At 41.9% G+C, this 25,603-nt stretch overlaps 3 protein-coding genes and 1 long non-coding RNA gene across 7 annotated transcripts; 3 read left to right on the top strand and 1 right to left on the bottom strand.

Moving 5' to 3' along the window:
* The first annotated feature begins 4 nt into the window (after nucleotides 1-4).
* On the top strand, nucleotides 5-9,711 carry atcayb (ATCAY kinesin light chain interacting caytaxin b). Of its 4 annotated transcripts, XM_062403891.1 has the most exons (14): nucleotides 5-164; nucleotides 480-673; nucleotides 3,574-3,686; nucleotides 4,727-4,785; nucleotides 4,874-5,101; nucleotides 5,295-5,453; nucleotides 5,737-5,839; nucleotides 6,089-6,220; nucleotides 6,339-6,425; nucleotides 6,582-6,680; nucleotides 7,191-7,226; nucleotides 7,311-7,358; nucleotides 7,730-7,776; nucleotides 9,021-9,711. In XM_062403891.1, the coding sequence occupies exons 3-13, from the start codon at nucleotides 3,610-3,612 to the stop codon at nucleotides 7,767-7,769; spliced, it is 1,068 nt and encodes a 355-aa protein (XP_062259875.1). In that variant the 5' UTR covers nucleotides 5-164; nucleotides 480-673; nucleotides 3,574-3,609; the 3' UTR covers nucleotides 7,770-7,776; nucleotides 9,021-9,711. The 4 variants fall into 4 exon arrangements, 3 of the variants coding, with proteins under 3 accessions (XP_062259875.1, XP_062259874.1, XP_062259873.1); XM_062403890.1 differs by lacking the exon at nucleotides 5-164 and having other exon boundaries at nucleotides 353-673; XR_009924091.1 differs by lacking the exons at nucleotides 5-164; nucleotides 480-673 and having other exon boundaries at nucleotides 3,219-3,686; nucleotides 7,311-7,410.
* LOC133968076 (uncharacterized) lies at nucleotides 4,583-18,661 on the bottom strand. Its single transcript, XR_009924092.1, has 6 exons — nucleotides 18,582-18,661; nucleotides 18,154-18,339; nucleotides 6,376-6,445; nucleotides 6,144-6,248; nucleotides 5,263-5,431; nucleotides 4,583-5,088 (listed from the first exon to the last, which is right to left on the bottom strand). It is a non-coding gene; the product is annotated as an uncharacterized LOC133968076 (long non-coding RNA).
* Nucleotides 12,541-15,085, top strand: LOC133968075 (nicotinamide riboside kinase 2-like). Its single transcript, XM_062403893.1, has 8 exons — nucleotides 12,541-12,706; nucleotides 12,795-12,885; nucleotides 13,694-13,742; nucleotides 13,945-14,122; nucleotides 14,203-14,274; nucleotides 14,364-14,470; nucleotides 14,605-14,690; nucleotides 14,784-15,085. The coding sequence occupies exons 1-7, from the start codon at nucleotides 12,681-12,683 to the stop codon at nucleotides 14,688-14,690; spliced, it is 609 nt and encodes a 202-aa protein (XP_062259877.1). The 5' UTR covers nucleotides 12,541-12,680; the 3' UTR covers nucleotides 14,784-15,085.
* A 1,812-nt stretch (nucleotides 18,662-20,473) lies between the features above and the next one.
* On the top strand, nucleotides 20,474-25,292 carry LOC133968552 (protein-lysine 6-oxidase-like). Its single transcript, XM_062404659.1, has 7 exons — nucleotides 20,474-21,485; nucleotides 22,205-22,313; nucleotides 22,733-22,870; nucleotides 23,034-23,190; nucleotides 23,822-23,917; nucleotides 24,056-24,171; nucleotides 24,517-25,292. Exons 1-7 carry the CDS (start codon nucleotides 20,618-20,620, stop codon nucleotides 24,521-24,523), a joined length of 1,491 nt encoding a protein of 496 aa, XP_062260643.1. The 5' UTR covers nucleotides 20,474-20,617; the 3' UTR covers nucleotides 24,524-25,292.
* Nucleotides 25,293-25,603: the final 311 nt, after the last annotated feature.

Raw genomic sequence — 25,603 nt, 5'->3', positions numbered from 1 at the left:
AGATGCTGTTGCCTGGTAACAGCTGAGAAGTGGAAAACCCAGTGGTTTCCAGTTTGTATGAAAATAATCTGACTGGAAACGATGGTTGCACCACGGACCGACTGTGAGGGAACAGAAAACAGCTGATTGTGACTCCGGACGGCCTCCAGGGAACCAAAGAGAAGGTAGGCATGTGTGATTATGTAACCGCCATAACACAGCTCCCACCCGGGTGACATCATCACAGTGGGATTAGAGCCCTGGGGTAGAGGCATTATGAGTCTGTGCAGGGAGGAGGAGGAGGAGGAGAAGGAGGAGGGGAGGAGTATAAATGAGAGGGAGTGATCATCATGAGACAAACTAAAAGCTCTGGGTGAGGATTATCTTTAGTCAAAAAAACAAATCAGCACAGGATCTGACCGGCGGAGGAAACAGTGAAAAGATGAGAGCAGGATGGTGTCTGATGTGTGACGACCCTGGTTCTCCTCTCCTCTCTGCAGGAGGACAGCTCGGCTCGTCCCTCAGCCTCCATTAGCAGCATCAGGATCAAGCCTGAGGTGTGGAGCAACCTGCAGGTGTCAACAGTGATGACGCTCACTTGGAAGATCTAAAAATAAAAAAATAAAAGGATCTGAAAGCAGAAGGAGGGAAGCTCTCCCAACACTGAAGAGTTAGTCCTTCCTCACTGCATCATGTGAGTAAAACCTGTTCTTTTTTCACTTTAACAGCTGGATTAGAGGGTTTTCTTCTTGGACGACACATTCTGATCAGATTCATTCTGCTTCAGAATGTGAATCCATTTGTGAAGGAATGTCTGGCAGTGAAATTCACTTTCTCAATTTGTTTCTTGGTTTGAGTAATGGGATCCTGCTTATTTCTGTCAGTGTTAGAACACATTTATGTAATTTTTTCATAAACTGCAAGACAATTATGTTATTCTGTATTTGTGTGTACTTTTTCTCATTGATTCATTGAGGTGATGGGGTCAAGATTTAGCCACATTTGACCCTGATGAAAGTGTCGGGGTTGTTCGGTCTTTCAGCAAGCAAATCTCATTATTATTATAATTCACACACACACATGTAGACACACATATATATATAGTGCATCTCTGGTTGTTACTTACTTCTTCATGAATATTTAATGTTCCAGAGAAAGGCCGTGTTTTCAGGGGCTTACTTTAAAGTCTGTTTATGTCACTGACCTTGTGTCTGTGCATTTTAGTCAGACTAGTTGAGGAAAGCTACTGTATCACGTCTCTGTTACCTTTCGTCATCAGTGGCTCTATTGATGCTTATCTCATGCACGCTGCAAGTCATGCAAGTTACTTCACAAGGCAAAGAAGGAAATGTGTGTGTGTGTCTGAAATTCTATTTCAAAGTTAGAGCAATCATGATGGGATTTATTTTGAAGATTTAATGACACCAAAACTTCACCAAGGCCCAACAGTCATTCACCTTTTTAAATTCAATGGATCTGCACTTTTATTTGGATCTGCCACAAATTGAGCAGCCCCGTAAATACCAGTCCTTTTATCATACAAGTTTTCTTTCACCAAGATCCATGAATTATACGTTGAGACATCAAGTCAAATTTTGAAAAACATCCTGTCTCACAATGTTAAAGAAAGTGAAGAAAACATTCAAGGATCTGCTCACCCAGTTCCTCCTCTGGTCATTTCCCAACCCACCACAACATTTCATTAGTTATTGCATAATTTTGCTATTTCACAAATACACACAGATGAAAACATGACCTCCTTAGTGAAGGTAACTAATGCATTTATAGTAAATACACATGCAAGTGTAGTTTCTGTTTCTCTGGTATCTACAGCCGCTGTCTTTCCTTCTCTGAGGCAGAATGTCCACTCTCAGGTTTGACTGGCAGAGCAGCGGTGAAAGTCCGTCCTCACGAGTCAGTGTTGTGTAAATGAAGGCAGCGCTGCCATCTGGACACAAATCCCCAACAAACCCGTGCTGCTGCAACACAACTCATCACTGTGCAGTTCAGTGTGCGAGCAGCTGAGCCTCGGCCGGAGAGAGAGAGAGACATCTGCACCGACCACAAACCTCACGCACTGATCTGCAGCTTCCGTGGGAACTTTCTGTCCTGATTCTCAGCTGCAGTCAAACCCCATCGTCATTCATGATGATCGATCTCCTCTAATGGTGATTTCTTAAAAGATTATACTTGTGTGAGAACAGCGGAAGATTACTCAAAGTGTGATATAACCAAAAGGGGTCTTATAAAAGTAGCAGTTAATGAATTTCCTCGCTCTGGAAACATCAGTGCTCCCGTCACAGCAGCACCAGCCCCCTGCAGCCCGAGGCCCTCTGCTCCTTTTAGTCCACATTTGCAGTTTTTTCCATATGTGCTCTGATGTGTGTCGCTAACAGCACATCAGTGCCGTCCCAGTGGACAAATGGACTGTGGTAACGTCTGCTGCAGCGTGAACTCTGACTGGGACAGGGATGCAGGAGGTTCACTCCTCCTCCCCCCCATACGCACGCTTCTGACACAGGGCTGCCATATGATGTCTGACAGTTCCCCCATGCGACTCCGTAAAGCTTTACGTGACATGTCAGGAAACGACATGCGACCTCAGATGGAGCCTTCTGGCATCTCTGATTCAATAACGCCAAGGAGGTCATGTTTTCAACCCTGTCCTTTTGTTTGTTGGTTTGTTTGGACGGATTAGTTTGAAGGATGCAATCTGGGTCAGAGAAGAACACATTAGATTCTCGTGCAGATCCAGGAACGTTTTATCATCACTTTCTTTATCATTGCGAGATTGGACAATATCACTAATTGAATAATTCATGGTTCTTAATAAAAGACAATTAACAATTTAGAAATTCTGGGGTTAAATCTTTGAATATTTGACTGTTGGCAGAGGAATGAGCTCTACTGAGAGCCATTCTATTTTGGTTATGTAAAATATGATCACTATCTGCTTTGTGCATCACTTCTGATTTGCTTGTACACCCTGAGGGGCTGTGTGAGCAATGTGGAGTTTTATTTTTGTCTCCTGCCTCTGGGACGAGGGGGAAACAAACCATGTGGGGTTTAGTTTTGCCTAATTTTTGTCACTATGACTCTGCTGCACATTCACCCACAGTAAGAATGCACTTGGAATTAATCAGATTGGTAGATTGTGTACTTTATTTTACCTTTGTTATATTTGGTTTGATTCCTCCTAACACCGGTGCTGTGCTGCTGCTTCCAAGAGGAACTAATTACAGCAGAAACCAACATACGTCAGCTTTTACTTTACTCAAGGGACAAATTAAGTGATTACTCAAACTGAGAAATGAAGCAGAGGCTGATGGGAGAAGTATGAGCCCAAGGTGATACTAAATCCTACATTTCCCAGAATACAACTGCATCATTTCTTTCTCTACTTCCCTCCCTGCCTGGTAGACACCCTCATCTTTCCATCCTCCACACCCTCTGAAGTCAGTTAATCCTGATGAAATCACCAGAGTTGCACTAGATGTCTGGAATGGGTGGAGTGTTGCTCCACGGCGGCGTCATGCACTGTGTGTCTTCCTCCCTGGTGTCCATTGAATGACTTTTATTTCACATGTTTGTCAGCCTCAGCGAGCTGAAGCCTGTCCTCCCCGGCCGAGGATGGGCACAGCAGAAGCCACTTTACGCATGGACAGCATGGAGGTCAAGGACGAGTGGCAGGACGAGGACTTCCCCAGGTAATCCTGCGTCTGAATGGGTGAAGGAGAGATAGAGCGTCTTTGTGTGTGTGCGTGTGTGTGTGAGTGTGTGTGTGTGTGTGTTTGTGTGTGTGTGTGTGTGTGTGCCCACTTTGTCCGATTTGTGCTCATGCTTTGACAAACAGGCCACAGCAATGATCAGTCGTGTGTGTTGAATGCTGAGGGACGGCAGGTGTGTTCTGTCCTGGATGTCGTTGTGTGTTACGTGAGCAGCACAACAGGCAGGAAAAAAACCACAGGAGAAGTCAAACACATCAGGCTCCATTGTTGAAACAGTCCTCCGCCTACTCTCTGACTGTCGAGCATCTTCTCTACCGCAGAGGGAATCGGTGTGTGTGGGAAAAATGAACAGAGGGAAATGGATTGTTCACAATCATTCACAACATATTTACACAGCTTCATTTTCACAAGCTGTAATAACATTACTTTATTATTCGATAAAATAAAACTGAATTAAAAACTTAAAATATCATGTTTTTCTAGTTTTCTTGTTTTACTTAATGTGAACTTTATATTTCTGTTTGTGTGTTTTATTGAATAAAGTTTCAGTTATTTTCAAAGTTGTTGCCAAACAGAAACACAAAGGAACAGTCATTCTCAGCTCCATTGTTTCATCCACTTCCTTAATGTCTGTTGGTTGCGCCTTCAGCTTACCTCCACAAAGACACTGACAACATAATAACAGCAATTACTCCAACAACAAGCCCGTGCTTGTAGTGTCAAAGGGCGTGTGTGTGTTTTGTGTGAGTGTGTGTGTGTGATACTAAAATAAAGTCCTCATCCCCCAGCATTGTGTGTCCAGTTGTCTTGATGGAGAGGTTATGGTAATTACTGGTGTCGTTCCCGAGAAAAAACACAAAACACAAAGAGCAAACTGTCGAGAGAAATGTAGAGTTTATTTTAGCCCTCTTTTATTACAGTGTAAAATACTTGTAATCAGTAAGGCTAAAGTAACCTTTGACTAAGCAGCAGGAAAAAAATGTCTGTTGTTATTGTCCTTCACCTGTTTCTCCCTGCAGGCCTCTACCAGAAGATGGAGATGTTGATTCTTCATGTGGCCTCACCGACAACAGAAAATGTAACTTAACACACAGCATTGAATATGATATTCCTTCCAAATTGCTACTTCACTTTGTATCTAAACTCTCCTGTTCTGTTGTTTCCAGACCCCCCCGCCTCTCTGAATGTGGGCGAGAGCGTGGCGCAGCATAAGCGTCGCACCCTGGTGGCCCCCGACATGAACCTGTCCCTGGATCAGAGCGAGGGCTCCGTGCTCTCTGACAGTTACCTGGAAACGCCCGACGACCTGGACATCAACGTGGAAGACATCGAGACCCCCGATGACACCGACTCGCTGGAGTTCATCAACAACGGCAACGAGCTGGAGTGGGAAGGTCAGACAGAGGTTGAATTAGACTGAAATGTTCCAGCATATTTAGAAAGAAAGGTACTGCTCAGGTTGAAAGTGTCCCAAGCACTAGAAATGTCCAACTCCCTCATCTACCTCATGAGGATTTCATGTGTCTTCATAAATGTCACAAGAAGACAAACTGACCAACAACTTTCTTGCGTCACCCTTGAATCCAGACGACACGCCGGTGGCCACGGCCAAACGTCTTCCAGGCGACAGCGAGGAAGAGAGAGACTCGTCGGGTCGTCTGTGGAGAACGGTGATCATCGGCGACCAGGAGCAGAGGATCGACATGCAGGTCATCAGGCCGTACCTGAGGGTGGTCACACATGGAGGTTAGAGTGTGTGTGTGTGTGTGTGTGTCTGTGTGTCTGTGTTTGTGTGTGTTGCAGGGTCCGTCCAAAAGGTCTTGAGCTAGGGGAACTACTATCTCTTATTTACTTGATGCGTTTTTCAGATTTAAAGTTGCTTTTCGTAAGTTTTTACTAAAGCTAGATGTCCAGCGCCAGCATTACCAGCTGTTCACTTTACAGTCAAGCAGGATCAAGCAGGATCATTTTGAGATTGATTGACTGATATCAGTGTTTGATACCAGCGGGCGTCTCCCTCCTCTCTCAGGTTATTATGGCGAGGGTCTGAACGCCATCATCGTGTTTGCAGCCTGCTGCCTTCCTGACAGCAACTGTGAGGACTACACGTACATCATGGAGAACCTCTTCCTGTGAGATTCATTCTTCTCTTTTAACAACAACACGTTTTTAGAATATTTTCATTGTTCTGCTTTTCTTTTCTTGTTTTCCCTCAAAGGAAATGACCTGAGAAAAATGCTTCAATGGAACGAGCATGTCAGATCGTGTCTGAAAAGATTCACTTTAAATGACAGAAATAAGACATGAATCAGTTTAACAAACCCTCACTTATTTTTCTTTCATGCCCGAGTCAGATGTGAGTTTGTCTGCTCTGTTGTCAGATATGTGGTGAGCAGCCTGGAGCTTCTGGTGGCAGAAGATTACATGATCGTTTACCTGAACGGAGCCACTCCTCGCAGGAAGATGCCCGGCATCAGCTGGCTGAAGAGATGCTACCAGATGATCGACAGGAAGTAAGGCAGATCAGAGCAGTTTGGGCAACTGTCGGGGGGAAATTAATAAATAGTTAAGTTGTGTTGGTGAAAGGGAATCGATGATGTTAAGATTGAAACGTGTGAATGTCTCCTGTAGACTGAGGAAGAATCTGAAGTGTCTCATCATCGCTCACCCCACGTGGTTCATCCGCACCGTCCTCGCCATCTCAAGACCCTTCATCAGGTGAGGATGACCTCACGAGTCTGAAAGAACAGAGAGAAGACAGAAGATAAATGGATTTACATTGAAGCCAACACAGTACATAAGAGTGTTGCTGTTACAGAACCATTCAGGAGCATCTGTGGCACTAACTACATGTGGCTTCCATGTTTTCTTCAGTGTGAAGTTCATGGATAAAATCCGCTACGTTCACTCACTGACGGAACTGAGTCAGATCATCCCCATGGAGCATGTGCAGATCCCAGAGTGTGTGCTGCAGTAAGTACTCTGCGCCACCAAGGGTCAACGTTGAGTTACTACACGTGTGTGTGTGTCATGGCATGGTGCATGTACAGTTAGAATGAACTGAATGTGTGTTTTTTCTGGGGTTATTGTTTATTTGCATGTTCTTGGGTGAAACAGTGTGGGATCAGGATGGTGTGCAATGTGTTGGCAGTGACAGAAAAGTCAACGAATTGAGATCAACATTCATTTTTTATGACTTTCTGTCTTTTGTGGCAAACAACAGACATCTTAAAACTACTCTCAGATTAAAGTCCAACAGAGAGAAAATTTCTGTTTGATTTGATTTTGAAGCAAACTGTAGGCGGCTGTATTTTGGAAGTTCGTAGCTTCAATGGAGCGAGGAGTTGAATGAACAAACACAGTAAATGAGGCCACAGAATAAGAGCAGAAATTATCTTTTATTTATCTTCTATCTGCCACCGATGAGAATTTTATGTGTGTAATTACACATCATTTACAGTTTACCATCCTCCACTTTTCAAGGTACGATGACGAGAAGATAAGAGCACAGACGGAAAGGTGAGCTGAGGTTTAACTTGGTTTTTAAATCATTTTCCTGCACGCAATTATTAAGTAGCTCCTTCCTTCCTTCCTTCCTTACAGACTTGAGCAAGATCAGCAGCACAACAACTCAACAGCAGCTAAAGAAAGGTGACTCCATGTTGCAGTACATGCAGTAATATACACACAGTTCCAACAGCTGGTATGGAAAACTTCACTTGTTTCTTTTGTATAAGAGTGTTGATTAGACTGAAGCCATTGAATTTAATGTCAGTTCTTTCCTTTTGTGTCATGTCACCAGTTCAGATTATGAAAGAAGGCCGTTCTCCTCATTAGAAGTAAACTGGGATATTAGTAGCTGCATGGAAAATCCATTTGTGTGTGACTCTTCTCTTTAGGTGGAATAACAGCAGCAGCTTCACAGACTCATTTTGGCAACACACAGCTCAGCCTAATATAGGAGAGATGACTGAGCAGAGTATTGATGTACTCAAGGCTTGTCTCTAATTTGTCATTTCCAGGCCAAAGTCAATGATAGCAGATGTTGGATGTGACATCTGACATTAAGGTAAGGGATCTTCTTCACTCAAGTACCTCTCAGCTTCACACAGCCTGGTTTGTAATGTCGAGCCACTGTAACTAATCTCCAACATACAAGGCAATGTTCTCTTCTGCACACGCACACACACACACACACACACACAAACATAAACATGCTGATGTGCGCAGAAGGTTCACGATGGAGTAAATCCCCTAAATGATGGATGATGACCTGTCTGCAGTGTTGTGTCACTGAAAGGTCCCAGGGTTCGGTTCTCAGTGCAGGGACCCAAAGATCCAATTCCCAGTTTGGAAGAGTCGACCAGAGCGAACGAGGGGATGAGTCGGACCTTTAAACCGGATGATGTTTATATGTTCAATAAAATCCAACTAGAGTTTTAGAGTTTAATTCCAATTTAAAGTACGTCTCTTGTCATGGTACAACTGTTTCTTAAATGATGATGTTTTGTAATCGTATAATTCAAATTGCATTGAAATCAAGGGCTAGGGTTAATAGGCTTAAGGTTATGAAACTGAGGCTTCAGTCTGCGGTTGTAGCCACTGGCTGTGTTTCCCCTCTCTCTCCCTCCCATCGTTTATAAAAAGCTGAAAACAAGTGTTTATTTCCTCCTGGTCGTAGTAACTGAGTTCACTGAAACCCTGAAGCACAAACAACATCTCAGATGATCACTGTGAAATCCTGGAGTCCGGCTCATTTTCGCCTCTGCCAAGTCACGTTTCAGCTCTTTACATTCAGAATGAACCAAGTCCCAGAACCGTCAGCTGATCCCGGACACCGTATTCCCTCCGTCCACTCTCTGTTACATAAAGCACAGCTGCTCCTCTCGTTAAGCTGCTGCAACAACCGATCGACTCTATTTTTAATGGGGATGCACAAGGGGGTCTGGCAAATTGATCTGCGCCTCACGACCCACCCACCGCAGCAGGCCCGGGTGGGGAAAGGTGGGTTATTTTAGAACCACCCCCCACACCTCCCCACAAGCTCTGACCTGAGCTGCTGACTGTTCCTATCAACCTCCATATATCAAAAGAGCTATCAGCACGAAAAGACTGGCCGACATCCCAGGAATGTCCACAGGCAGCGTCTCTCACCGGAGGCCGGCGCAGGAAGCAGGAGGAAGATGAAGAGTCAAACCTCCTGTGTGTCATGTTGGATCTAATTTAGTGCCGACTGACCCGCTGCCAAACCAGATCTTTATACTTGAGTTTTTTAAATTGTGTGAGTCAAACCTTCTGTATTTTGCATTGCAGGGTTTGAGATGGAAGAACCGACGGGGGAACATTCATCCATTACTGCAGGAGAACCTCGCAAATCAGTCCCGACTGGATCCACTGGCTGCAAGACAATCATTTTTCAAAATGTCCTTCGCTGCGCCTATAACTGAAAGTTCATTTGCACCAAAGGCATCGACACACATACGTAAAACTAAATCCCCCAAAAAGTTGTTTCTGCTCCCTGCATGACGAGGTGAGCTTCATCTACAGCATGACTTCCATCGTATAAACATCTATGGACTCGGATGAACCTTCAAACATCTTCCGACAGAGAACGTTGTGTAAATAATTGTTGATATATATTTTTGAGAAAGGTGTTTGCACAGATATATATGGATGATATGGAATGGGTATCGTGAAGTTTTACTGAAAAATAATGTGCAATGATATTGTTCTTAGACCGACAGTTAGATGTTACAGATGCAAACGTGTTGCAGTTCTCAAAGTTTTTCCAGAGTTGAATATGCAGTTGGCATGCTCGTTCAAATCCTCCGTCACATGTTACGTTTGTTTTGCCATTATGTTTTAAAAGATACTTTTACAAGACAGATGCAGATGAACACAATGAAATTTATTTAAGGGGAGAGTTTAATTCATTTCTATAAGTGTTATTTATGAAAATGTGCCATTTACTGTTTGTAAAAAAATTAAATGAGTGAACTTAAAACATACTTTGTCATGACTCCACCTCTGATAAAAACTACAGTCAATATACATTACAAATACACAGCTTCTAGTCCATATACATTATAAATACACTGCTTAGAGCCAATACAAATTCAAAATAAACAGCCTAGTCCATTGCATATGCATTTAAGAATTATTATCCCTGTTACTCAAGTATTGCATGATACTTATTATTACTCACTGATGCCTTTTTTGACACTTGCTGCTGTAATATTGCAATTTTCCCCATTGTGGGACTAATAAATAATTATCTTATCTTACACATATATAGCTTTGCCCTCAATATATATATACATAAAATAAGACAGCATTGCCCATATACATTACAAATGTACAGCCTAGTCTATTACATATACATTACACCCAGCTTTTTCTGTGTACATTACGAATGGTCAGCCATGCCCATATATATATTACAAATACACAGCCTCCCCGTATGCATGAAATAATTAACAGCAGTGCTAATGTACGAGACGAATATAGAGCATCAACCTTAACCATGTACATTAAAAATGATAGCTTTACATTATAAATAAACAGTCTTGCTCCTATACATTACAGCTTATATCTAATCCCTTTTACTGCCTCTCGCTCCACTTTGCTCCTGCATGTTTTGGACACGTCCTGGTGAGTTATGAAAGGACATAATTCTGATTTATGAGCGTCATCACAGCTGATGTTCTTTGCATCATTTGGACTTCTCGAAGGGACACTTTACTTTTTATTTGCAAGGTCAGTGTTATGAGGACGATATGTCACTCGTTGTTCTGTGTGTAATTTAAAGGTCTGTTGTGCAAAATTTATCATTACAAAAAACCATTGATTGATTGGTATGTTAATATCAAATAACGTCTCTCAGTCTATGATAATATTAGCATTCTAACAAAAATCTTAAAATAGACAAAAGTATGTTTCCTGATAATTAATGTGAATAATTATAAAGAAAAACACATAATATATATCTCATACATTCCAGCACAGAGCCAGAAGCTGGAGGCCAACGTCTTATTTTAGAATCAAGGCAGGAAACAGGGGAAACATCTTTCCTGGCTGTGACTAAAGTTTGTAAAAACACACACCAACACCTCTGTGGCTGACTGACTCACACCTGGGTTCATGTGTACGTGCACAGAAATATAAAAACCACAACAATGTAGACGGAATAATAGTTTGAAAGATTAAAACAACAAATTAGAGCATCCTAATTAGTGAGCTATTAGCAGGTTTGGATGTTTCCATTCACCTTTGTGCTAAGATAAGCTCATTTACCCTCATTATGCAGTAATGAAGCCAACATCGACTAAGAAGGAGGAGGTGGGGTTTATGACCTTTACTGCAGCCAGGCATAAAGGGGCGATGGAGACACTTTGGCTTCACTGTAACAGCGTCCATATTTATATACTGTACAGTCTCACTACTTACTACTGCAGAAACATGAGAGTCCTATTAGAGTCTGTGAAAATGTTGTCCTCAAAAAATGTCAATCTTTTCCTTTAAGGCTTGGAAATCAAGAAAATTTGACAACTTCCCAGTTCAACAGGGTGATAAGACTGTCAAACTCTGAATGTACACGTCAACATAGGGCTCAAGTGAAGGTTTGTCCTGTTGGTCTTAGATGGAAGAAGAATGTTCCCCACATGCTGAACATACTGGATCACATGCTCTGGGGTCCTATAGTGTGTCTGAGCGTATGTAGGGCAGTTTTATTATCCTGAATTCTTTACCCACACGTAACTTCCTGTGTTTACCAACAACTAACAACCTCATGACTGACAACCACTTTTATCTAAGAGGGAAAAATTATTCATCGAATCACTTCTACTCATGTGAAAGTGTCTTGAGTTGTGAAACACAAGTTCAGCTTCTCCTTCACACCTACGCTTACTGAGATAAGAGGCCGTAAAAAAGATTGTAACACAACACAAGGTGAGACCGCACACATCCGGTGAGGTGTGTGAGGGAAAGCGAGAGATTAGCAGTGGGCTTCTGCACGTTCAAAGAAAAGCTGCTATCAGACATGCGGCCGTGACTCGTGGTCACACAGCTGGCGGCCATGCTCTCCGGCCGGTTGCATCAGAAATATGTGTGTGACACAGTAGGCCGACTCACAACAGCCGTCTAAATATAACCGGCTGCTTCTGGTTTTCACCCGTCTGGAGCTGTCGAAGCACGGACACTTTTTCCGTGTGAAAAGCCAAATACCCAGGTTGTGTTTCTTTGTGATACAGATGTGTCAGGGACAAGGTGTGACTCACACACCCCGGGCCTGTACCACACTGAATCCTAGTGATTGTGCTGTTCACAGACTTTTTCCTCATTTCTAAATTAAACTTTTTCTTGGACAAAATCTCTTTGTCTTAAAGACTTGGAGTTTTTCAGAATTATCTCAAATTCACAATGATCGCAGAAGCTCCAGACTGTAGTGGTCACCCATCTACAGCTGCAGGCGCACCACGTGGGAGTCAAGCTTCTCACAAGGTTTAACTTTACGTTTCACATCTCGGTCACATCACTGGTTTCTCTTTAATCGTCTAAGAACTCTGGTGGGTGTGTGATCTATCAATCTATCAAGTGTTCACGATGACCCCCCTGGACAGCAGGTGGAAAAGCAGGGATCCGCTTTCATGCAAATGAGACGCTCCTACTTCGTCCCCCCCCCCCCCCCTCCCCCGCTCGTTGGGGCTCCAGGCTGAGCGTCAGCTGACTGGCTGCAGGACGGAGAGGCCTGATTGGTTTGGGGGGGGCGTGACGCTGCATCAGATCCATATATATACCCGGCGAGGAGATTGTCTATCAATGAAGTAGTAAAAGGAGGGAACGTCTGTGGAACAGAGCGAGGGGAAGGTTTTCAATTGAAGCCTTTGGTAGAGACTGTTTGGTTTGGCCGGGTTCCCTTCTTTTATTTACTGAATTCCACAAGTGACCAACACACACACACAACAGCTGAAAATGAAGTTCATCATCGGCATCGGAGGGTGAGTGTCATTTCACCGATTCACCTGCTCGTTAAAAAACAATAACGTGTGACTCGTGTTTATGGCATCAAATCTTTTCTGATTGCAGAGTGACCAACGGTGGGAAGACCACTTTGACAAACAGTCTTCTAAAGACATTACCTAACTGCTGTGTCGTGCATCAGGATGACTTCTTCAAGGTAAGATCCATTCAAATGACCGTTTAGTTCAGATTTAAAAATCAGTAAACATTCAATTCAATGCTACGATAACTACTATTTTGAATTCTGTTAATTTAAGCTTCAGTTAACAAGAGAAGTATTTTTGATATATTTCATTTGTTAAATAAGATGTAGCCTTGAGGACGTTTTGTGCTCCAGTCTGAGATGTGCTGCCATCGCAGTAGCCTAGTAATGCCTCTGGCTGATTGTTTCCTGGACAGCCAATGAAAGGGCCGAGCGTCCCCACTTAAAGTGACTCAGTCCGTTCACGTTGCAAATTGTGCAACCAACGTTTTGCATGACTATAAACACAATTTGGTTTTAAATAGTTTTTTACAATTATTAAAAAAGCCAGAAAATGGTATCTCTTCGTGATGCATTCAGGGACGGTCGACAACTCATCAACACCACTGACTTTTTTTCACATTATATAAAATGGAGAGAAAGAGAATAAGGGTGGTGTCTGGATCTGCAGACCTCGGGAAAGAAAATAAAAGCGAAATAAAAAAAAGAAGATCGCTAATCTAAGTCTCAAAGAGGATTTTGAGACTTAGATTAGTTTTAGTTATTAAATACGATAGTTCTCCGACAAAGTCCTATAAAGAGCCTCACCACCCTTAAGCAAAGTTTTTTGAAATACATTAAGGACATTATTGAGGATAAACTCAAAATTTCGTCAGCGTTCGCTCCTTTAGGTGGAGACGAGTCCTTCACTTGTCCTGTCCAGGTGTGATCAGCTCCAACTGGTTACTAGGTTGCAGCAATGTTTTATTGGTGACTGTTTCAGAAACCCGATCAAATAGAAGTCGGGGAGGACGGCTTTAGACAGTGGGATGGTAAGAATGGATTTCCCGTGTAGGAAAACCATGCCGTAATGTACTTTTTCTTTCCTGCACATTTCTTAAAAAACTAACTTTGGAAATGTCATCTATTGTGTGAATGCTACAGCCATTCACTGCTGGTGACTAGTGTCAAGCACATTGTAGAGCAGCGTTGGTTGCACGTGTGGTGAAGATCCTCTCTTTTCTCTACCTCCAGTTATCAGCGCCCTGGACATGGAGGCGATGGTTAACACAGTGAAGGGCTGGCAGGAGAACCCGGTGAAGTTCGCCCGCTCGCACGGGGTCAGCCTATCACCTGAAGCCGAGGAGTCCGACTCGAAGGAGAAGGGGACCCATATCCTCATCATCGAGGGGTTCCTCATCTATAACTACAAGTGTGTCCCGCTCACTAACACTGAAAGATTTGACATCTTGACCTCTAAAGCTTTTCACTAACCTGAGCTCCTCCCTGCAGGCCTCTGATCGACGCCTTTGACAAATGTTACTACATTGCCATTCCTCGTGAGGAGTGCAAAAGGAGGAGAAGGTAACGAGCTCTTCAGTAACAACTACCAGTTAAGTGTTGGACACGAAGTTCAGGTTGTAATATGACTTGATCTATTATGTTTCCCGCAGTACAAGGTCATACACAGTCCCCGACCCCCCCGGCCTGTTCGACGGCCACGTCTGGCCCATGTTCTTGAAACACAGGAATGAGATGGAAAGGAACTGCGACTCATTAGGTTTGTTAAACCGATTATTCCCCTGTACAACTAAATGTCAGTTTCACACATTACTCCATCTTCCTATCAACGAACCTGGACGTCAGAATAAAAGCAGAATGTTTCAAATCGTTTTCTGATTTGTCTCTGCACAGAGTATCTCGACGGGACGACATCTACTGAAGCCATTTACAACAGCGTCTATGAAAGCATTCAGAACTCCCTGCTCAACAAATCATAGGTACAAGGAATCCTGAGATGAATGGACTGTGACAGCTGAACAACACATGTGTTATTCAGAGTGTGTAACTCCTCTCCTCTTCTCTCTCTGCAGCCGGACGGGGACATCTGCGGACTTGTGTATAGACTTGTAAATATGATGTTAAAGTAAATGTGTAACACCAGCTCGGTTCTTCTAGTCTGATCTGTAAATAGTCAATCATGTAACTTATTAAGAACTAATGACAGAAGTTGTTTTGTTTTCTATAATCCTGTAACTTTTTCTAAAATGATGAACCACCTCTTGACTCCCCCGGTGTTTAACATCAGGGGCAGATATCAAATCAGATTGAAGTCAAAATCCCCATTGGGAGGAACGATTTGTGTTATTAAACATAAAGAAATGACTGAATCCACCGTATGGCTCCTGTTCTTCTTCTCAACTCACTCATTCACTTTGTTCACATGTTTTGTTCCAGGGTCATAAATCTCACGTTTTACAACACAAACACTGAGGGTGACTCACAACGTCCTGCAGCTCTTGACCGAGTCTCCTTATCACAAAGATAACCGCCACAATAAAAAGCTTCTGACACACAGCGCTCAGATAGAAGAATTCCTCCGAACAGACAATGAGACACTGTTTAACAGGAAGGAAAATCATAAACTCAAATGTCAGTTGAAACAATGTGAAACATAAACGTGATAAGAGCTTCACTCAGCAGGGAGCATACATGTCTCTTTATGAAAACACAGTCAAATTTGAAAGATTTTTATTTGGATCTGCACCAAATCCCACACGATCATAAACATCAGTCCCATGGAAGAACGTGATTTAGTTAATTAAGATCCATGAATTATTTCTCAAAGGATTCAGTGAATAAGTTTCAAAACACCTCATGTCACAATGTTAAAGACATTCACGATCCACACTGAAAACCAGTCGTTTGAAAGGAGACTGGATTTACTCTCATGTTGCTGCTTACAGATTAATGACGATAATGGATTTTATTTTTTCGATTTTTGTTCTTTTTATTAGAAGGAGCTCAAACACACTTTATTAAGAACTTAAAGACAAAGTAAAGATAAACAGTTGACATCATTATACGTTGAAAGCAGTTGTGAGCTTTGACTAAAGACTTAACATTAGATTAGTTTATTATTCTTCCTGCTGCAGCTTGGTCAGTGGGGTTTGCATTAAGCCCTGAACTAATCCTTAACCCTCTTGTATGTAAGTTGCCACACAATCAACATATAGTGCTTTTATTTGCACTTGTCACTCGAGGTGGAACTAGCTTGACCTACTTTTTAAAGTAGATTCATCCACTTGGTCCTAACCGAGCGGCCGGGAAACGAAATGATCAACGGGAAATGAAGAATTTGTATCAAACTTAATATTTCTTTTATATTAAATAACCTTTTTACTTTGAGTATAAAATCCATCCAAGAAGTTTACAGGTGAAATGGTTCTTCAGTGGAAATTCAAAAGTCGACCGACTCTATGTTTAATAATATTAGTGTAACATAACAAAGTATAACAATGTATTTTATAAGCTTATCTTGTGTTTCTTTTTAATATCTGCTAATGTGAAAACAAACTCCGGAAACAGGGTAATTGAAAGTTTCCTTCTTGAGTGTGTAAAAGGATTGAAGTTTTGTAAGATGGAAATAATAATCAAGTACTTAGTTACTTTCCAACTGTTGTTTCCAAAGTTACAACTTCCTCAAAAGTTCCAAAGTCCTTTTATAAAGTCACCCACACTGATGTACAGGCGGCACATGAGACATAGAACCACAAGTTTTATTGATATTTGAGATTATATATTATATATATTATATTGGGACCATGAGGGTTTCATTTCATAACTGTAAAACAAATGATTAACAAATCAAAGGTTTTTTATAATCCGAGCAGATACAGTCAAAGATACTCTTCCAGTTTATTACTCTTTATTATTACTGTTCTGAATCTGAGTTTGTTCTGATCCCTGAAAAGCTCTCACTGTACTCTACCCGATCCCGGGGCCAAGGGTGTGTTCAGGGGGGGTCGGGGTCTTGTGATACGTGTCTGAGAGTTTTTACATGCCAGCACTTTGGCCTGGAGCAGCTCTGTCAGTTTATATTTGGGATAAGGGTCTGGGGTGTCAGGGGAGTATATTTAACGAGTACACACACACCCACTTGACGCTGCACAGCCGGGTCTGACTCAGGGGCCAGTCCCCTCACGCCACCTCAAGGCGGGGGGGCAGAACCTTGTGGGGCGGCATGTGGTCCCACGTCACCCGCCACCATGGAAACCCCCCAAAGTTAAAACTGGGGTTTCCATATTAGGATTAGGGTGGTGAGGCAGTGACCCTGGAGATGAGTGGCTATCACATGTCCTCCCCCTCTCATATGAGTGAGTGAGGACCCCTGAGGCATGTGAACAGTTGTGAATGTGCCACAGAAATATTTATGGCTGCCGCACTGAGACAAACAGGAACAAGTGACTTGGTTAAAGTGCAACACTTGACTTTGAATCCCCCCCCCTCGTAAATATTATTCATACCCAGTATATAAACATAATTTTAACACATTTCATTTGTGCTACATATATAAACTACACCCACTGAGGGTGGTCTTAAATCACACTGACAGTTTAACTGTTTAATCAACATAACACAAAGTTAAATATCAACTTGCTTTCAGGATTGTCTAGCCTTCCTAATTACTTAAAATATTTTTTTTATATCATTATTATCCAAATGTTTGGTCTCAAAACATAATTCTATTCTAATCTGTTTTATTCTGTTCTGTTCTATTCTATTCTAATATATTCTATAATATCGTTTTATATTGTATTATATTAAGTTATATTATATTAAAATATTATATATTATATCATTTCAAATTATATGATATTACTTTACATTTTAGTACATCATATCATATTATTTCATATTTTGCATTAATGTACAATATTACAACTGAATTTGTTGGTGTATTACTTTTTGTAATGTACTTAGTTACTTACACAACTGATGCCACGTCCCAAAACTTAAGGCCGAGACTTGTCGGATTTGACATTTGACAGAATTTGTGTAAAGTTTGAGTCGGTGGTTCACGTGTCGAGTGGTCTCAACACTAACTTGTCACGTGTAGTTAAATGAAAGCGTGAGGACGGACACAGTGACATGTTGCTCGGAGCTGAAACGTGAGGAGAGCTGACCTCGCTGACTCTGGCAAAGCTTAATCAAACAGGAGCGGGACACGGGTCACAAGAAACCTGAGGATGAGCCGAGCTGCAGCTGCCAAACCACATGAAATTCACCATTCATCACACTTTTCTATTTCCACTCAGGTCACATTGCAAAAATCAGCTCAGCTTTATTAAAAACGTTTTTCCATTACCGTGTTTCAGGATGGAACCTAAGTATCCACATGAGTTGAGATTTGTCCAAAGATGAATCATTTTTACTCGTCAAACATTTTTGTCAGCGTCTCACCTGTCTTGTCTCCCCATGATCTGTGGTAAAGCTTCAGGATCTATCATTTTACTCCTCAGACTGGCAGTGTGAGGCCTCGGGGGGGAGGACAACAGGTATAATCCTTGTAGGAGAAGCTTTCTTGTGGTAAAACCATTTTAAGACCATCATCTTCGATTAATCTCACAAGAAGCAAAGCCTGGATACCTAGATTCATGGGATCAGATATATTCAAAGCGTACAAGAATTAGTCTTTCACTCAGGGAGAGTTCTGCTGCTGCTGCTGCTGCTGAGCACCATGAAAACAACCAGAAACTTTATTTTATTTCCAAGCAACATTAATTTACAGAAAACATTAAGGTTTTTTTTTTTTGTGGCAACATTTATTGTGATTTGTTTACTTCCACTTCAGACACACAAGAAAGACTAAATTCAACGTTAATACTCACTCGCTAAATTTTGTGGTTTACATGTCCTGCTCGGGAAGTCTTGTGCCAAACCAGTACCGAGGATCTGCCGCTCTTATAAATCTGGTTTGGAGCCGGGCGGAGCCGAGCTCTGCAGCAGGGGTGGGGTTTCTTTTCAGCTGAGAATAGAAAAGCACGCTGCCTCACCACCATGTTGCCCTATTTGGCAGAGGAAACACTCCCCGTGATTCTGCATGTGAGAGGTGACAACCACAGAGCTCTGCTGGAGTCCTCTGTCGACCAGAGGGTGTAGATTCTCCTCTGTGTGTGTGACCCCATACCATGCAGCGTCATGCCAATAATCTTTAATCTTCAGTTAAAGTAATGTTTGTACTTGAGCTGCTCGGTTAAATACACAACATGCTGCACAAACTCTCAATCTGAAATCTCCGAGGTCACCACACTGAAGAACCCTCCTGTTGTGTACTTATATGTTTCTAAACTTTTGATTTCTTTGTTTTTAACTTGTACTGCTCTATTAATTGTCATTTTCCTCATTTCAAATGCTTCAATGTATTATATAAAGCACTTTACATGCAAAGTGCTGTAAAACGTGCTGTTACCATGTTCTGCTCCACATGTATCACACATTGTCTGTTCGGCAGCTGTAACTTCGAGTTACTATGCAGAAACTATAACAGCCTATAAAATATGATGCATCATTATCCTAACAGGGTAAGAAGTTGTTGTTTTGTACAAAAGAAACATAGAAACATAGAAATATAGTAAAATATGGTTCTTAAGGGGCCAGTGATTAAAAGTACCTGTTCACTTTTTGTTTTATTCTGTTCTCACTGTGTCGACGTGGATTTTTGCACGTAGTGAACTGACCTTTAAACCTCAACAGCTCCATCTGTATAACTTTATGAGGTCGCCTGTTAATGGTCAATGAATAATAAGTGACTGGATTCTGGGAACAGACATAAAAGTACAATCTCTGTATTTCAAGGAAGGACAAATATTTATATCTATATTGATGTCAACAAATCTCAGTTAGAGACAAAAATGTAATTACAAAAAGACTAAATCAAAGAAGAAATGAAGGTCAAACAAACTTTCATTTTAAACATTCGTGTTTTAAAATGACATTGGAGTTTGTTTGCATTGTTCAGTTTAAAACATTGAAACTGGGCCAGAACATATAAAGAAATAATAAAAACATTGTTGGACTGTGTGACTGTGAAACAAGATTTGTTCACTACAGAGTCAGTGAAGCCTTAAACTACAGGATCTCTTTAAATGGACTCATGGGATCTGTAGGACTGACGATGAACGCTCCACCGAGGGAGGGTAACATGTAGATGCAGCCTGCCACCGTGTGGTGGATATGTAGTCCTGCATGGGACCGTGGAGCCGAGTAGAATTGTTAAAACGCATCATCAGATACTTCTTGTGTTTTTCGATTTTGATAAACTGAAACTCATTTCAGACCATTTAATGATACGAGGTCAAACCAAATACTAATAAAATCCAATTTTTCAAAGTCAGTCTTATACATCAAAGACTCAAAGAATCTGTTTCTCTGCAGATTCTAATTTAGAAGACGACCGATGTGAAAGCGATGTTAAAAACCTTATTCAACAGAAACCCTTTTCTTTGTTTCTGCAGTGGAGAGGTTCTGCTCCTTGAAGACGAGCAGGTTGACTGGTAACATTCAGATGACTGCAGCTCACACCCGTGCGTAAAGTTTACTCAGCAAACTCCCTTGTGTAAGGCTTGTGTAACGGGACCAAACCCGGGCAGGGAAGGGTTAAATCTTCTTGAGAGAAACTTCGACTTTGCATCAGTAACTGGGCTGAATTAGATAAATGAGTTTTGGGGGAAAGACTCGAGCCCTCCTCTCCTCTCGTCTCCTCTCCTGAGAACTGCTGTGTTGTTCTGCGTAAAAGGAGCTGAGAGCGCACTCCTGCTTCCCATCCACCTTCCAACTAGAAACATCCGTGCGTGCACTACATGTCATTAATTTATTTCCCATTAACTTATTGAAGGGATTTCACTTTCACTTAGTTTTTACTGCCATGGCGAGATCACTTTTACTTTTATACGTTTTCCAAGGACTACTTCCCCTCATCTGCGGGCAGCTGCGCGCGGCTGGGCCCTGGCGGCACCGGGTTCAATGGCAGAACAACGGACAGGTTTACAGTTTGATGAGCACTGGGTCAGAGTACCAGGCTCCGGTTCGCTCCAGAAGCCAGTCGAGGGTTTATGTGAGCGGCAGGAGGGACGGCACCAGGAGCCAGATGTCCGGAGCGCACAGAGGAACGATGCTTGTAAGAACAGGGCAGGGTGAGTCCAGAGTGATCAGGACCGATCCAGGTGTAGAAGCAGGGTCATATACGTCAGGGCGCGATGGTAGACCGTTCGTGCCGGTTAATGCTCATGCGTCAGGGGCCAGACAGCAGCCGGAGCGTCCTCAAGGAACAAGAGCTGCAGGTTATCCAGTTGCACGACGTCTTGTCCCTGAACAAACCAACAGCATCAACGCTTCTACACCGGGGTCTTCAGCTGATTTCCCCGGCAGAAGAGGAGGTGTGAGGGTGGACTCTCCTGCGTTGCGCACTGCTGGAGGAGAACCTGGACCTGGTGCACCACAGTTACGCGCGGTGCCACAGGCTGTTCCTATCCTCCGGCAGACAGGTCAATCCATCTCAGGATATCCCACAGCTTTGGAGAGAGAATCTGAAGGTGCCGCTCCGGCCCCTGCACCCTCAGAGGATGCTTCCAGCGAGGCGACCACAAACAGAGACGACATGGTTAACGATGACCCTCGAAACCCGTTTAAAAACCACAGGAATTCAGTTTTCTACAACTTGTATCCCAGCAGAGAGAGGGCAGGGGCGCAGCGTCCACCCGACTCGGGATATGGAACAAGATATTTCCATAATGGTAAGAGTCACATTTTTAAGTTTATCCTTGTTAATTAGCAATGGATTCAAATCCTAGACTAACATGATGGTCCAATGGGCAGATGTTGGATGGATCAAAGGACATTAACTTCATTACTGCATTTTTCGTGTATTAGTACTGCATATAAGTGGATTTATCTTCAGGCTTTTACTCCACTAATACAAATATCTCTATTTTCTTCTCCACTACTCTTTTACAATGCATTGTGTGTAGCATTCACTGGTAAAGAGGTAGTCATTCGGGGATGGACTACACTTTGAAAGTACTTTTACTTTAAAAATAAGTATATATTTAAAAAGAGGTACTTACTGTTACTAGAGTAGAAAAGTTAAAGTTGTACCGTTACTTACCTGAGTACATTTCTGACTATATATTTGTAACTTTTACTTGAGTAAAATGTGTGAGTGCTTCCTCCACCACTGTCAGAGTGGGAATAAGTCAGGATAAAACCGCCTCACTCTTAATGTTTCATCTCCTCCATTTGTCTCACTCACTGAGAGATAAAAGATTCATGTCAAGTCGGGAACAATCCTGTTGGTACAGTTGATCCCAGAATGACACTTCAGGAATTTAAAATGCTGAATTAAGGCAACAAAACACAAACAGCTGCTTGAATTTACCGGTTTATTTTCAGTGTGAGCAGAGTGTGTTTCAACGTCAAGATCTCAAACTTGGATTGTCCCTTTAATTTCCTGCAGGACTCCCCGACCTTGTGCCGGACCCGTATGCCATCCAAGCAGGTGCTTACATCCAACGCATGCAGATGTACGCGCTCCGCTGTGCAGCTGAGGAGAACTGTCTGGCCAGGTAATCTGTGGTGCCAGGAGTGATTCACCTCTTCAGCACGCTCACAACAGCACGTAGACACTGAAGCAGACAGTAACACACACAGACGTTACACACACAGATGTGTATTTCCTTTGTTTTTACTGCTTGGCGAAGATACATTTTATTGGATTGAGGAGAATTCTTCGGTGGTTTTGAATATCTTTGAATTATCTCAGTGTCCTTGAGGATAAATGTTAAGTTGATAGAGTTACAAAACCTGTTTGACCTTATTGTGGAGCAGTGATTCTCCAACATCTTGTCCTGCCAAGACAAAAATGTTCTGGATTGGTTTTCCCCAAAGCATTAAGTGCAATGGAACAACTGGTTCCCTGGGAGCTCGGCCAGTAGCACTTTCCAACGCAGCTTATACGTCGATTTCCTCCTGTGATTCATCCAAGGTCAGCTTATGGACCCGATGTGCGAGACATCGACTTCAGAGTCCTCCTGAGGTTCCCCCAGAAAGTGAAGAATCAAGGTACCTCTGACTTCCTGCCCGTCAAGCCGAGATACCAGTGGGACTGGCACAGCTGTCACCAGTGAGTCTACACAGCCGGACATGAAGGGAAAGGACCCAGATGTTGTGATTAGCACAGCTCCACTTTCATCTGATAACAGAGAAACACCACACCCTCAAAATTCAGTCAAAGTTTTGGTCTCAAAGAAAGTTCCCATCCTAATCTATCCATCCTATGTCCTCAGGCACTACCACAGCATGGACGCCTTCAGTAACTACGACCTGTTGGACGCCATTACTGGACGTAAAGTGGCCGAGGGACACAAGGCCAGTTTCTGCCTCGAGGACACCGGCTGTGAACCTGGATTCAGGCGGCGCTATGCCTGCACATCCCACACACAGGTAAAGGTAGCAGATACTGTAGATATATAGAAGGATAGACTGATAGATAGATAGATAGATAGATAGATAGATAGATAGATAGATAGATAGATAGATAGATAGATAGATAGATAGATAGATAGATAGATAGATAGATAGATAGATAGATAGATAGATAGATAGATAGATGGATGATGATTTACCAGAGTAGTTGTGAAAACTTTTAGCACAAAGGTTAATTCTTACTGTTAATTTGACACTCATGGGGAAATGGACTAAAATAAAATATTTGATCTAACGTTATTTTATCGCATTAAAACAGTGAAGATATTTAATTTGGACCAATCAGAGTCTCCAGAGCTTGTTAGTTTTTTCTAGAAATGTTCCAGCTCCACGTCTGAGACCAGTGTTTCTAACAAAAAACAGATTTATCCCCAAAACATCCTGAAGACATTTGGAATATTATTATATCTGTTGTCTGGGTCTGAGCTCTGTGATTCTGGCTTTCCGCTCTTCAGTCCCGGTGTCTTGTAACAGCTTCACGTCCAAGAACTGTTTGTATAACTTAGTTCTGAAATCTGCCTTATTTGCAGCACTTGCAGGAAAACAGTCGTCAAACCACGCTCATGGTTTTGGATGTTGTGTTTTTCAGGGCCTGAGCCCAGGATGTCACGACGTCTACGCAGCCAACATCGACTGTCAGTGGATCGACATCACTGATGTTCCTCCAGGAAACTATATCCTGAAGGTAAGCAACGTGTCAGCTTGACTTTATATCAACTCCTCGACTGCAGAACATCTCTCAGATTTTGATTTTTCAGCATGGAGATTTATTTTACTGACCTTCCTGCAGAGCAAACTCTCATTCATGTTTTGTTTTTCCCAGGTCACTGTCAATCCCAATTTCCACGTCTTGGAGTCGGACTTCACCAACAACGTAGTGAGATGTGATATCACGTACACAGGAATTTATGTTCAGACGCGGAACTGCCGAGTAGCAAGGTACTGTAGAGAGATTATATGAAACGCAACGCTGCATGTGATTTATTCTTTATTTAAACAGCTTAAACACTCTCATAATTATCCATTTGCTAATGAAAACATTGTATTTAATAGTTCATAAAATTATCTTAATTAGGAAGCCGAAAAAACCTTTTCATACCTTTTAGATAATCTGATAAATCCATTTTTAAACAGCTGGAAATATGGTTCTTTATTTTAGTTTGGATTAAAAAGTGAATGTATAGAAGTTGTAAACAGTCTGATTGCAGGTGTAGGATCCTGTATCATTGTTTGTTGTTTGTTGTGTGTGAACACGTTCTCATTTCTTTCTTTCTATCTTTCCAGGGGTTGAAATCTGCATCAGCATCAACACTCTGATAACAACAAGTGTAAAAGCCAAAGAGTTAAATAAATAAACTGTTACTTTGTGCAATGTTGCTGCCGTAAAGTCCGATATGTTGCATTCATTGATTCTAAATGCAAAAGTTTACACCAATTTTGTACATGAAACAAGTGAGATCACCAGAAATTAGTATTTCTACTTACATGGCTTGATTCATGACATATTTCTTTTGGGCTTAACAAAGACGAGTACTGTGTTCGTATAGTTTCGACACTTGAATGCATATGTGTTATTGCTTATTTGGTGCTATTTGTTGGTCTGTGTCTTATTTTTCTGCTTCATGTAATTATGACACGTACAACATTTGTTTTATATGAAGGATGACAATTCTGTATTTTTGTTCATGACAAAAAATCTCATGAAAAGACCAAAAGCCAACGATACATTCGTTCAAAGTAAATCTTAAAAATGAGTCACAAATATAAGTTACATTTTTAAAGAAATATTTTTCCTAAAACAGCTGGACACAATAATCAATGTTAATCGTTTATTTGAATCTTTATAAGAAATAGAATATCACCTTTATCCACCTGATCATCATGAATATCTCTAATAGCAGTTTTAGTATGTTGGTGGTGTATGTTCATGTAAATGTTTGCTTGTGTATATCTAAGTGAATGGAAGATGTTGATAACTGAAATGTTAAACTGTTGATATTGCTTGAATATTATTGAATTTTTTTATCTTATTCTGTTAAATTTGATGCAATAAAGATGTTTAGGAGTGAAATGTCTTCCCTGTTCTTTTTCTAAATAATAACCACATGCATCACTTTATTTTGAAAGGACAATTAAAGAACACATACTGCTCACAGGTTTTGAATGGGGCCTGTTTCTCTAGTCTCTCTGCAGGGTGATCTGTGTCTCTCTGTGAATGGAGCTTCCCTCTGAGCGGTGCGTGCCGATGGTGGCCTCAGAGACAAACAGGCCCGCAGACAGACACTGGCGGCATGTTTGCTGACAGGCCTCTGTGAAGACACAACAGGCAGGATCTTCTACAGCCGCGCCACATCCACTAAAACACAGCCCG

The sequence above is a fragment of the Platichthys flesus genome, chromosome 14 (genome assembly GCF_949316205.1).
Source record: "Platichthys flesus chromosome 14, fPlaFle2.1, whole genome shotgun sequence".
Lineage (NCBI taxonomy): Eukaryota > Metazoa > Chordata > Actinopteri > Pleuronectiformes > Pleuronectidae > Platichthys > Platichthys flesus.
This window is presented reverse-complemented; position numbering and strand designations above follow the sequence as displayed.

Coding starts and splice junctions, on each gene's coding strand:
- atcayb (XM_062403889.1), top strand. CDS start 3,547: ATGACTTTTATTTCACATGTTTGTCAGCCTCAGCGAGCTGAAGCCTGT. Junction 3,687..4,726: donor CAGGACGAGGACTTCCCCAG/GTAATCCTGCGT, acceptor TTCTCCCTGCAG/GCCTCTACCAGAAGATGGAG. Junction 5,102..5,294: donor CAACGAGCTGGAGTGGGAAG/GTCAGACAGAGG, acceptor CCTTGAATCCAG/ACGACACGCCGGTGGCCACG.
- LOC133968075 (XM_062403893.1), top strand. CDS start 12,681: ATGAAGTTCATCATCGGCATCGGAGG. Junction 13,743..13,944: donor CGGCTTTAGACAGTGGGATG/GTAAGAATGGAT, acceptor CTCTACCTCCAG/TTATCAGCGCCCTGGACATG. Junction 14,275..14,363: donor GAGTGCAAAAGGAGGAGAAG/GTAACGAGCTCT, acceptor TGTTTCCCGCAG/TACAAGGTCATACACAGTCC.
- LOC133968552 (XM_062404659.1), top strand. CDS start 20,618: ATGGCGAGATCACTTTTACTTTTATACGTTTTCCAAGGACTACTTCCC. Junction 22,871..23,033: donor GACTGGCACAGCTGTCACCA/GTGAGTCTACAC, acceptor CTATGTCCTCAG/GCACTACCACAGCATGGACG. Junction 23,918..24,055: donor CAGGAAACTATATCCTGAAG/GTAAGCAACGTG, acceptor TGTTTTTCCCAG/GTCACTGTCAATCCCAATTT.